The 12747-nt window shown below is 40.3% G+C and overlaps 1 protein-coding gene across 2 annotated transcripts in view; it reads right to left on the bottom strand.

Moving 5' to 3' along the window:
• DNAH11 (dynein axonemal heavy chain 11) overlaps positions 1-12747 on the bottom strand; it is a 358932-nt gene that overhangs the window by 111660 nt on the left and 234525 nt on the right. For both annotated transcript variants that reach the window (XM_042919849.1, XM_042919858.1), the window contains 2 exons: positions 9575-9808; positions 5692-5838 (listed from right to left, as the gene is read on the bottom strand). In XM_042919849.1, coding sequence (XP_042775783.1) covers positions 5692-5838; positions 9575-9808 — 381 coding nt within the window. The remainder of the gene's footprint in view (positions 1-5691; positions 5839-9574; positions 9809-12747) is intronic.

Here is a 12747-nt window from a genome sequence, read left to right as displayed (position 1 = left end):
TAAGAATAAATGTGAAGCTTTTTCTGTTCAACTGACTAGAAGATATAGTTATTTCTATGTATACTTAACCAAAGATATAATTTTTATAAAGACTAATTACTGGTTTCTCTAAGGACCTGGTAAGAAACTCTGGCTACAATAGCCCATTTCTGTCTGTCAACGACACTGATATCCACACTACCGTTGAAGGTCCAGGGACTCTCTTCATGTGCCCAAGAGGGTGTGGCATCAGTTTCGTGACATGAACACATATGTTATGCATACAGGGAAGCCATGCTGGTAAACTTGAACCAAAATCAAGGGAGAAGCTTTGGAATTTTTATCCTCCTCCCCCTCTTAGGAGACATAACAGAATTTGAATGGGCAGGAAGAGTAAATTTTTGATCCCAAGCAGGAACTGCAGTTTCAAAGCTGTGCCATTGGGCACAGGGATCCAGTCACCATGGGGGATGGCTCTTTCAGCGATGGTGACTAGGGCATTTAACGTGTGAAGAAAAGTGCATTTCTTCAGATGTGTTTGGAATGAACAGGTGTAACTATGCCATAAAATTAAATAGTGCTTACAACAAATTATATTGTCTACTACAGCTTTATTAGCAGTAATTACCATTCTTCTGACTAACCATTATTTTGCTGTATACTGCACCTTTTATGAACATAATTGGTTCAGGGTAGAGATGTGATCTCTTGCCAATACATACACAGCTACTGTAATGTAAATAAGAAAACTCTGCATGCTTATCGAGAACTACTCAAAAACCACAACTGTCAAAACTTCCAGGAATGGCCAATGAAAATTCTAAGAATACATTTTTGGTGTGCTAGACAACACTGTTGCAGAACAAAGGGAGAGCAGAGGTGAGTGAATTAATACCTCAGGGTTATTTACCTTCTATAAGGATACAATCTATAAATGCTGTTTGTTATCATTTATAAGAGCATCATTTAAAATATGTGAACTTGAGAAACTTAATAGAAGACCATGCGGGAAGAGAAGGGGAAAGATAGTTTCAAACAGAGAGGGAGGCAAAACATGATAGACTCTTAAATACAGTGAACAGACTGAGGGTTGATGCGGGGGGCGGGGGAGAGGGGAAAATGGGTGATGGGCATTGAGGAGAGCACTCGTTGGGATGAGAACTCCATGTTGTATGTAAGCAATGAGTCATGGGAATCTACCCCCAAAACCAAGAGCACACTATACATACATACATACGTACATACATACATGTATACACTGTATGTTAGCTAACTTGACAATAAATTATATTTTTTAAAAAAATAATAGCCAAACTTTAGAGAGAGAGCCAAAATGTCCATTCGACTGATAAATGGATAAAGGAGATGTGGTATGTCTATACAGTAGAATATTACTCAGCCATCAAAAAGAATGAAATTTTGCCATTTGCAATGATATGGGTGGAGCTAGAATGTATTACGCTGAGCAAAATAAGTTAATCAGAGAAAGACAAGTATTGTATGATTTCACTCATGTGGAATTTAAGAAATAAAACAGATGAACATATGGGAAGGGGGTGAGGAGAGAGGGGAAAAAAAGCACAAGAGACTCTTAACAATAGACAGCAAACTGAGGGTTGATGGACAGAGGTCAGTGGGAGATGGGTAATAGGTATTAAGGAGGCACTTGAGATGAGCACTGGGTATTCTATGTAAGCGATGAATCACTGAATTCTACTCCTGAAACCAGTATCGCACTGTAGGTTAACCACCTAAAGTTTAAATAAAAAGTAACAGTAAAAAAATAATAATAATCAAGATAAAATAAAAATGGTCTCCATAATAGAGATTTTTAGTACTAGAAGAGTATATCTTTTTATCTATCTATCTATCTATCTATCTATCTATCTATCTATCTATCTATCTATCTCAAGAGAGAAAGAGAAAGGAGTGGAGAGGCAGAGAGAAAGGGAGAGAAAGAGAATCCCAAGGACTCATAGTGCAGAGACGGATCCCAGTAACCGAAGTTGAGTCAGAGGCTTAACTGACTGACCCACCCACCCAGATGCCCGAAGCACTTTTAAGTGCTATTTCTGTGAGACTGAGAGTTGTTATTCTTCTCCTTCTGACTCCTTTACACTTCATGGAGTATCATTCCTTTGGGTAATTTTTATAATCAGGGCAATCTTGAATATTAATAAAAACCCACGAAAGAAAATGAAAAAAAATGCCCTAGGTTGGTCAGCTGTTTTTTCATTCCCGATACCTTCTGCGCACTTTTGTTTACATGTCACATGCCACAATCACCATTACCACAGGAACCAACCCCCACGGGGACTGGATCCTGGTGACCAGTGCTACAGTTATGATACTAGAAGTTCCTAACTTACAACTTAAGTTAGAACTTAATTCTTCCTGCACAAGAATTCTAAGGTACATGTACAATAATTTGTGTATTTCAGGTGACACTGGAATAGTGAAAATACTGTGTATCTTAGTGACGTGCAGAGCCTCGAGCCTCACTGTCCAACTGCCTCCACACCATGACTCCTGGGTGGTGCTCAGCAAGGTTCAACTTGGGGAAGGAGGGAAGAGTGACACAGATCATTTGGAATGTGGGCTTTCTCTTGACTACAGTCTGTTAAAGCAGTGTTCGGGAGATACTCCCATTCTTGGGTACACAGAGCTTTTCTGCTATTAGTCAAAAGCTCCTTGCAAATGGTTCATGAAATTTAATGGTGGGTCACATGGAAGAAGTGGAATAGCAATGGCTTAGTAGAAGCTGAAATATGTCCACCCAGAAATTTATATGGCAAAGTCCTAACCCTAGTACCTCAGAATATGTTTATATTTTTTTAAATTTTTTAATGTTTATTTATTTTTTAGAGAGAGAGCACAAGTGGGGGAGAGGCAGAGAGAGAAGGGGTCACAGAATCTGAAGCAGGCTCCAGGCTCTGAGCTGTCAGCACACAGTCTGACGCGGGGCTCGAACCCACAAACTGTGAGATCATGACCTGAGCCAAAGTCGGCCACTTGACTGACTGAGCCACCCAGGCACCCCTAGAATATGACTGTATTTGCAGACATGCCCTTTAAAGAGGTGATTAAGCTAAAAATGAGCCCATTAGGGTGGGCCCTAGGTCAGTTTAACTGGTGTCCTTATAAAAGGAGGAAATCTGAACAGGCACAAGAGATACCAGGGATGTGTACACAGAGGAAAGACCAAGTGAAGACAGTGAGAACGCGGCCATGTGCAAGCCAAGGGGAGAAACCAAGCTTGTCAATATCTTGATCTTGAACATCCAGCCTCCAGAACTGTGAGAAAATAAACTTCTGTAGGTTAAGCCATGCAGTCTATGATATTTTTTTCTAGAAGTCCTAGCAATCTAATAAACTGCTCTTATTTGCCTTCAGAGTATGAGAAATCCCAGACAGTCCTTCAAAACCCAGCTATACCCACATTTAGAATAGAAACACACAAAATCTGAAGACCATTCAAAATCAAGGAGGATGATAACTTTTGAGGAGATTATATTAGCCCTGTGATTTAGAAGGTACTTTAACTCATGAGGGTTACACTCAACAAAGAAAGCAATATGAAAGAGATCAGACAATTTGGAACCTTAGAATTGGGAACTGGTAAACCAAACAGAGACGGAAGAAGTAATTTTCATAGGCTTCATGGCGCTGGGGTTACTTGAAGTCACCACTGGTTATGTCAGCAGTTTGGATGGCTCTTGATGATTTTATGAATCTCAAGGAACAATTTTAACCTGCTGCTCTACAAGGACTATCAAGGCACACAGAAAGGCAGTCAGTATTTGCTTAGTTATATTAAATATGGCAATGTACTTTTTAATAACTTCTCATGGGTCAAGACTTGAAATCCCAATTTTATAGGATCACAGTGCCCATATGCACCCATTTAATAACTATGTAGAACCTAGCACACTGCTGAACAAAATGTGAGCTCACAGCACATGCTCCAATTGATGAGTTCCTTGAATCTCTATACATGGTTTAGTTACAAATAATTCTCCTTCCGTGAGCAGCCAGTTTAAAACAGTCCCTTCTAGCATCACCTCGATTTGATTTTTATCTTAGCCCTCATCACTAACCCCAAATCCCTTGTCACTTGTCTGCTCCCAGTCTTTTCCATTATAATGTAAGCTACCTGAGGGTGCCTTGTACGTCATCTATGCTCAAGAGCCTAGAACTGTGCCAGGCAAAAATAGTTGCTCAGTTAGTATTTGTTATTGAGAATTAAGTAAAGTAACCATCAGGGGTAAAATGAAAATATGTTTATTTCTTGGTATGGATTAGATATAGAAATAGTGTCTTTTTCATGTTTGAAGAACTTCATAAAACAACCAGTCAGAAGAGTTCTCATTTGCTAAAGCATTTTTTCCCTCTTTGTAAGGATGATTTTGCCTTAGGAATTCACATACAAAATGTGAAAATACCTCTGGAGTGTTTTATGGATCTCTAAAAGGTATCTCGAGAGATAGATTATAATCTAACAAGTACTAGCACGTCACTTATTTGCGCAATGCTTGAAAAATATCCCTTGGGTGGAAATGGTTTATGATAATCACATCATATGGGATACCTAATTGCTTAACATAATATAGTACAATTTTAAGGACATCCTCTGCTTCTCTGAAACTCAATGGAAACACTTATTAACAAATTAGGAATTATATGCCCATTGGCCATGCCAAATGTAGCATACAACTTTAAAAACAAGTATTAAAAAAAAACTATTCAGCATTCTGATTTTCAGTGTACATCTCAACTCTTTAGTTGTGTAAGCTACCAGTAAACATGCTCAATACCTATTAGAAAATAGGGGGGGAAAGCCCAACTCAATTGTCTATGAATGAATGGCAATACCACTAGAAGAACTCAAGTATTTCTGGCATCATAAAACACTAGGATAATAACATAAAAGCTACTGACTCAAAAGCTATAAGCATGTTTATAATTTACCTTTTTTTTATCAACTAATCCCTGATTATAATCTTTTGTCCCAAATGAGAGAATTTATCTCAAACAAACATATTCAATTTCTAAACAAATAAGATATACAAAAATACCTTCCATTTGTGGCCCAAGGTCTGGCAAAAGAAGAGGACAAAGAAGTTGTATTTATTTCAGAATTGCCAGAAACCCAGGTACAAAAGAAAGCAGAATCTGTATAATCTTAAGAGTAATTATTTGCAACAGTAAAATGTAATATAAAATGCCAGGTTCTCAATCGAATCAAAAAGAAGAAATTTAGCTTAGGATTTAATAATAAACTCAAGTTGTATTATTAAAAGGAAAAATTTGAAAAACCATCTTGCAAAGTGATGGAATTGGGCTTTGTTAACAATTGAGTTGTTCAATTTGCCTAAAAACTGAAAACCTTTAGAAACCTCAGAGGTGACTTCATGACCTTTACTGTATTACAAATAGGCCTGATGTTCAAGATCCACATCCATTATATGCTTGAATGAGCTCACTATTTATTGTTCTTTCATATCATTAAAAGAGCTAAAAGGGTGGGAAAATGCATAATGTAAAGAAAGGTCAAGTGGTAATCATGGTGTGAAATGCTGTTACATGTGTAACTATAATAATTCTTTAGATTTTATGCTCCCTGGAGAGGAAGTTGTTCAAAATTGTTCACCTACAAAGGTTTATTTTGTGCTAAATATAGCTCAGCACTCTAAATGGTGGAATTAGCCTGACCTTTCGCTCCTCAGCGTCGGCAATGGCCTTTTCCCGGCTCACTTTCTCCGTCTGGAGCCCGATCTTTGCGATCAGAGCTTCGGCATCACGATTTCTCAGTTGCAGCTCAGCTTCTTGAGAGGCAAGTCTGGCTTTCAGATCTCCCACCTGAAGGAAAAGTCACTATGTCCAAGTAACTTGCGTTGGGAATGACAAATATCAGATACAGCTTATTTTTTTAAATGAGTTCACAGATCCCTATCAGCCTGCATCTTTTATCTCTTCCTCCCCTGTTCTGACTTTAGTCCCATGTGCAAAAACACAGCCCCGCTTCCCCCCCACAGAGGAACAAACAGCACAGTGTTTTCTGATTCCTTTCTGAAAAATGTAATTTATGTCAGCACCAGCTAGAAATTTACCTTCTCCCCTCAGTCTGTGCAGTCAGGGAAACATCAACAGCTGTGCCCACCTGCGTACGTGTCACTCAAGCACCTATCACTCATGCCCCCAGCTTTTCTGGTCCTGTAAAGGCAGGCCACAGGCTCAAGGCAGCAGAGGCCACAGGAAGACTTGCTTGGTGGCAAGCTGGAGGAACCATGGTTTGCGCTCTCCAAGGGAACACCATGAAAGGCTCAGAGAAGTTGAGACATCGGTACTCCCTGGCCGTTATGAGTTACTATCAGTTTCATTGAATCCGTTACTCACTTTGATGGAAATGCCTACAGACAGGTCTATTCTCTAGGAAATGGTCCTCTTAGTTTCTTCCACCTCATACAACATTCAACTTAACACCTACTACAGAAAGGCAAACCACAAGGGCCTTGTGGGCATCATAAGGGGTGGGGTCAAAGAGCAGTGAGTGTCCTAGATGGGGACTGCTGCTCCTGGCCTCACTCAACTCTTGAGGAACTCAAGTCTTTCTGAGGCATCAACAAATTTATCTTCTCTAAAGAATGATTCTGCCCTCGTAATTGGGATTTCATGAGGTTGACAAGGTACCACTAGGTTCCTAAGTTTGAGAATCACGTAAAGCAAAGCAGAAGTCAAGTGCTGGGAAACAAACATGACTCGGCTCTTGGAGACACATGGAAGCAGTTTTAAATATCATGAGCATTAGCTTAATTCCATTTTTTTTCCGGAAGTAGGTTACTATGTTTACAAAAATCAAAGAAGCAGAGAATAATTATAACCACTTACTTTGACTCAGTTGCTACAGGCACTCCAGGGGGTTCATCCTGTGGAACAACATCTCACTAATATATCCAAGGACTCTTCAAACCTCTGCTCAAATGGAACAATTACTACTATTACTGTTACCTTTACTAGTTATTATAGTTTAAGCTAAGATGGATTTTTTAGCCTCTCTGTGAACTCAGGGTAATAATGCACAGTGACATTTGCTTGTCTTTTCTTTTTAGCCATGGGAAACTAGTCGCATGTTAGGTTACAATCCAAAGAATCATCTAAGAGACTAGGAGGAAACTGTTATTTCAAGCCCTGATTTCCGTTTCTGAGGAAGCTGTTAGGTCTGAAGAGTCTAGTGACTCAAGCCCTGGGAGCGAGGCCTCGCCGTGAAGACAGGTCACTAAGCTATCTGTGATGATCTAAGCTGACATCTAGAGAGGGGATATGCGGCTCTAATGGGAATTTATGGCTTTACTCCAATGAATACACAGTGCTGAGGTTTAGACACATATTTCAAATGGCACGGATATTCACCTCTGTGGAATTAACTTCAGGCAGATCTTAACAGAACACAAGTTTCAACATGAAGACATTCTGCTCCACACACGGCCTTATCTTACATGGTAGGGCTTTCCAAATGCCCACCTAAGAAAGTACGCTTCTTTTCTATAATAAATAGGCTTTTAAAACTCTTAGGGAACTATGAAATATTCCAATCAGTCCTCTGATATTATTGAAAGCATTATACGTACAAACACCTACTGAAAAGAAATCATCAGTGTCCTTCAATTAACACTTCATATGTCGTCTTCTTAGACTTTCTGCCTGATGTTTCTAGCCAAGGGGGAATAAGGAGACCCAAGCATCCTTAAACTTGGCAGGCACCATCAATAACCAGTCCCTTTCTTTCTTCCTCTCCCCCAGCCTCTTCTTTTTCCCTATGGCTGAGATGCTGCCACCATGGACGCCACTCTGTTTTTATCCTCTTTGCTCTGTTTTTTGGGAAGGAGACTCTAAGTATGGCAGAGGCCATTTTTTTTCCTTAGCCAAGGGCTGCCCCACCAGTACTGACGGTTTAGTTTAGTCAACGCTAAACGGTTTAGTTTAGTCAACACTAGCATTTCCACAGGTGCGGTTTGGGACATTGCTCAAAGGTACACAGATGCTCTGGGACACACATCTCCTGCACTCATGATCTCCTAGCTCTATAGGACTCCTAGGAAGGTCTTCACGAAGAGAAAGAGAGGGAACTGGAAAGGTAGTGAGAAAGAAGAAGGAAAGAGAAAGAAGGCAAAGAGTAAAAGAGTAAGGTAACATGTACACAAAAAGAGTAAAAACATTTTTTGAAGGAAAAGGGAAAGATGCACAAATACAGGTATATCCTTTGGCGGGCTTCCCAACAACTATTCTTACATCACCACATCCTGGAAACTGGCCTGGAAACCTTCTCAGTTGGTTTCTCTTTCCCAGTCGTGGTCCATCTACTCACTATGTACAGATCAACGCTTCACCGAGAGCCGTTCCTGGTTTACAAGATGAAGGGCACAGAGGCAAGAGACGCTCTGGCCTATGGACACGTGAAGGGTGTGGCCGGACAGGCCTTCAGAGTGAGAGGTGCCACTGCAGGCTTCTCCAACTGGCTTGTGGCTTATTTCTAGCCTGGACATAAACAGGCCATTCAGCACACGTGGGGCGAAAACTGGCCCAATCTCCTGAGAAGCATATGAGTCCGTCCAAGATGACAATACTCTGAAGAAGTCTACTGGAATTCTTGGTCTTGAAGGGACCACCATGGAGAATTTTCCCCTCACCAACTCCAGAGCCCAAGTGGCTCAGAGAAAGCTGGGCCAGTTTCCAAAGTCTCCACAATTTCTCATTCTAATTCTTTTCTCCCCCAGTCACCGAGAGGCAGCACAGGGAGCTTTAAAATCTCAATACCTGAACTTGAGAGTAATACAGATCTGGGTTCCAACTCCAGCCTCACAGGTTCTGTGGCTGGTTCTGTCTCATCTATGAAATTAGAGTAGCAACACCTACTTCATATACTTGTTTACTTTTCAACAAGGAGATGAGAGGACAGATGGAAAGACCCACACATGGTTAACATGTGTGCTAATTCTCTCCTAATTTACTCCTGGAGGTTAAAGTTACCATCCTTCAAGGGAGCAGGCAGATTGAGGATGAAGGCTACAGAGGATACTTTAAACGGAGAGAGATGGAGGCCAAAAGGAGATGAGACACCAGGGTCAGAGGAAGCGGCTCTGCTTAGGGACCTCAATCTGAACAAACCACATCATGTCATCAGACAGGAAATAATGCCTCCCTGGGGGGGAGGGGCTTTAGAATCTGAAACCAAAAGGGATCCTACTTCCATTCCAGTGTGACAAAATTCCTAACTATAAACCCAGGGCACCAAAGCCAGCGAATGTAACAGAGGAGTGAGCTGTGCCTGTTCCTCAACATCTCTTCGCTGCCCTGTCCTGAGTCAGGCCAACAAGGGAAGGCATCTCTTGAAACCAGCATGACAGAATAATTGGCCAATCCCTTTCTAGACTTATGAAAGCATGAACGCTGTTTTTTTGGTGTGTGTCACTAAACTGTGAATTTAAGCAGTAAGCATCTTATATAAACGGGTTGAAATGCTGCATCAAAAGTAAGTGTGCATTTTTTAATTTTAAGAGCACACATTTTACTCAGTAATAACACATCCTAGTCATACCTGAGAGGCTGTGGTTTCCAGCTTTTGGATGCCATTCACCAAGTGCTCTTTCTTCTGGGATACCTCTTTTTGTTTCTTCTTCAACAGATTCTTAAACAGTGATATTTGTTCTAGAAAACTCTTTGGGGTGGTATAGTTGTGTCTTCTCTCATTCTGGTAATACCGGGTACTCATTTCATTCACGCTAGTGTGAACGTGGGCCATGAAGAGGCTAATAGAATCTTTGTCCAGTGCCTGAAAACATAAACACTGTATTTCATATGCAATTCTCTCAAGTTAAAACAAAAATGTAATTAAAAAAAAAAAAAAGAATCAGCAAAATTATGGAGTATCTTTTCCTAAAAGCCAGAACAAATTACGGCAGGATCTGGAAAAACTTACTCAGTCTTTAAGAGATAGCCACAGGATGAGAGAGATAACAATAAAGCATTCAGCTTTGCCAAGTAGGGCAAAGGATTTTTGTGCCCTCCACATACCAAACCCAAAGCCAACATATAACACAAACAAAGCTTTTCCCAAATTGCTTTTTATCTATCAAGTATGTGAAAGAAAAAAATGGTGAAACTGAGACACAGTACTCTAAAAAGTATTTTTGGTGTTGCTTTCAAACTACACTGTAGCAGTCACGCGCGCGCACACACACACACACACACACACACACACAACCCAAACTGACAAATGTGTTTTTTTAAGAACCCATGGGAAAACAAACAGGATGGGAAGGTATAAAACTCATTGCTTCTGGGAGAAAAATGCCATTTATATTTTCATTTGGAAAAAACAAACAAAAAAAAAAAGAAAATGAGTAACTGCTCCTAGAAGATTTACTAGAGAACTCCCCCCCCCCACTATACTATTCTTTCTGTTTTGTCCTCTATGACTTCTGAAGTAGTTAACTTTTTAATTTGTGGAGTCACATCTCCCTCATTTTAATGATTATTTATTGCATTCTGTACAAGATGAACCAGGTTCAATTAATCAAGGGAAGCCTAAAAATCAATTAATATGAATTAAATGAGCTACACCAACTCTTAGGAAAGTCACACATAATTTACCAAAGTGTTGTCAATAATGCTCACACATCTTTGGGAAAATTGCACACAAGTGGCTGGTGATGCAGTTAAATGTTTCAAACCTGCACCATTAATATTACAACCCGGGTGTGCTAAGAGACAGGCCAGTTCCTGGTGCTGAACAACAACTGCTCCTGGGCGACGTCTAACAGCCTCCCAACATCATGACAAATCCGTGAGTGGGTTTCAAATATGTATATATGGGGTTGCTCTGCCTATCCATCTCACTAAATTAAAATTAATGTTCTGTTTTTTTAAAACCAAAGTCAAATACAGAATGATGCAAACCCTCAATATTCTGCATTCTCTAGTTCTGAGCTATGTGCATGTTACCAAATAGTGGACTCAGAATCTAAACTTATAAGGAAGTTAGAGAACTCCGTATAAATAAGATCCTCTGAGGGATTTTATCTTTAAAAGGGCTTCACTGCAAAATAAACACAGAGAGAAAATTCATCCCTGTCCTATCTTGTTTGAATGAACTAAAAGTGAGCACATGTCTTTTACAGTGTAAATCCTTCCCTGGCCAAGTCCGACCTCCTCACGTGGGGTGCGGGTTGCGGGGGAGGACCTGGCCTCTGCCCAACCATGATCCTTATGAGGAGGCTCCTAGGCTGCCCTGAAAAGCTCTCTCTGACAACAGTTTCATTTGTAAATCTGCGATGGAAGAAGTGGTTTCCGGTAGAGCTGGAAGTGGCCCGAGACAACTTGTCTCAATGGGGCAAAATAACTATTGTTATCGGGCTTAACAAAATGGCACAGCATGGGAGACTTGCAGAGCCAGGGAGCAGCTGGTTGTAATTCACACTGTTTTTCAGAAAACTCTAATCGTTCCAGAACAGACCTCTTTGATGACTGGTCTTCCCTGCATTCTCAATTTGTCACTTTCTCTTATGATAAGGTCAGTAGTGACAGCACTTCCTGACATTAACAGCTGTGGCTTTTAAAAGGGTCATTGTAGAACTACTAATTGCAGTAATTTCATTAGCATAAATTATTTATTCTGCCATTCATTTATCTCCAGTTTTCTTTTTTTTTGGGGGGGGTTGGGGAGTGCAGGGAGGACATGGCTGCCGATGCGGCTGCAGAAAAGGCAATGCAATGCGTATTTTTCGTTTTCAGAGACCCAAATGAAGAATATCACTCCTGCTACATTTGGCCCCTAATGAAAACCAGCTGATCCCATTCTCTAGTCATTTAGCAGCCCATCATGGGGAAAGCAAAAATACAAATAAGCAAACTGCCAGTATCAAATGGTTTCTAAAACCAGGGTTTCTCCACTAAGAGGCCCTGGAAAACAACGCTGTATCCAACGCATCATCAAATATACACAGGAAACTGCTTTTTCCTCACATTTAGACAGAAGTTTAATTTTTACTCTCTCAGCTGGCTCACTGTGAATGCAGAGGTATATCTGTTCCTTGGAGCTACGGTTCTCACGCCGTAGCAGTCACTGCCACACCAAGTACCCCCCACCACCCGACTCTTAGAGCAAATGCCCAGTAGGTCCCTGTTGGTGAAAATGACATAGCACAAGTCAAATGAAAAACAACACCGGAGGCCACGCCAAATCAAATATCTAAGAATGTTATACCTTCCCTAGACCAGCTGGTCCCAAGATTATACTGGTCTGTACTTTTAAATTCAAGAGCAACTTTCAAGAGCATTGCCTTCAAGGAAAGGGAGGAGAAGGGACAAAAGAGAATGGAGGTGAAAAGGAGGAAACTTTTTTAAGTTAACCTTGGGATCATTTTGTCACATGTGATGTCATTATACCTACCATCCACCATGAAAGTTTTCCTCCGAAGTTATTTCTATGTTAATTTTTTACAGCTTTATTGAAACATAGGTGAGATACAAAAAAAAGTACATAGTTAATATCTGTTATTTTTTTAATGATTCCAAACTGCTGGGTTTTAAAATCTATTGTTTGTACTTTTTAGCTCCTTTGGGGGCAGTTAATAATAGAAACTAATTAGATACTGGGGCTGTAAAATTGGTTTATTAAATAAAATTTAATCATATATAAAACGAGCAGTACTGCATTTGAACACCTCTCCTGAGCTCCTCATGGTGCTGATTCCCTCTGAGAAAAAAGAT

Source organism: Panthera leo, chromosome A2 (genome assembly GCF_018350215.1).
Source record: "Panthera leo isolate Ple1 chromosome A2, P.leo_Ple1_pat1.1, whole genome shotgun sequence".
Taxonomy (NCBI): domain Eukaryota; kingdom Metazoa; phylum Chordata; class Mammalia; order Carnivora; family Felidae; genus Panthera; species Panthera leo.
Note: the sequence above shows the minus strand (reverse complement) of the source record. Positions and strands in the feature narration are given on the sequence as shown.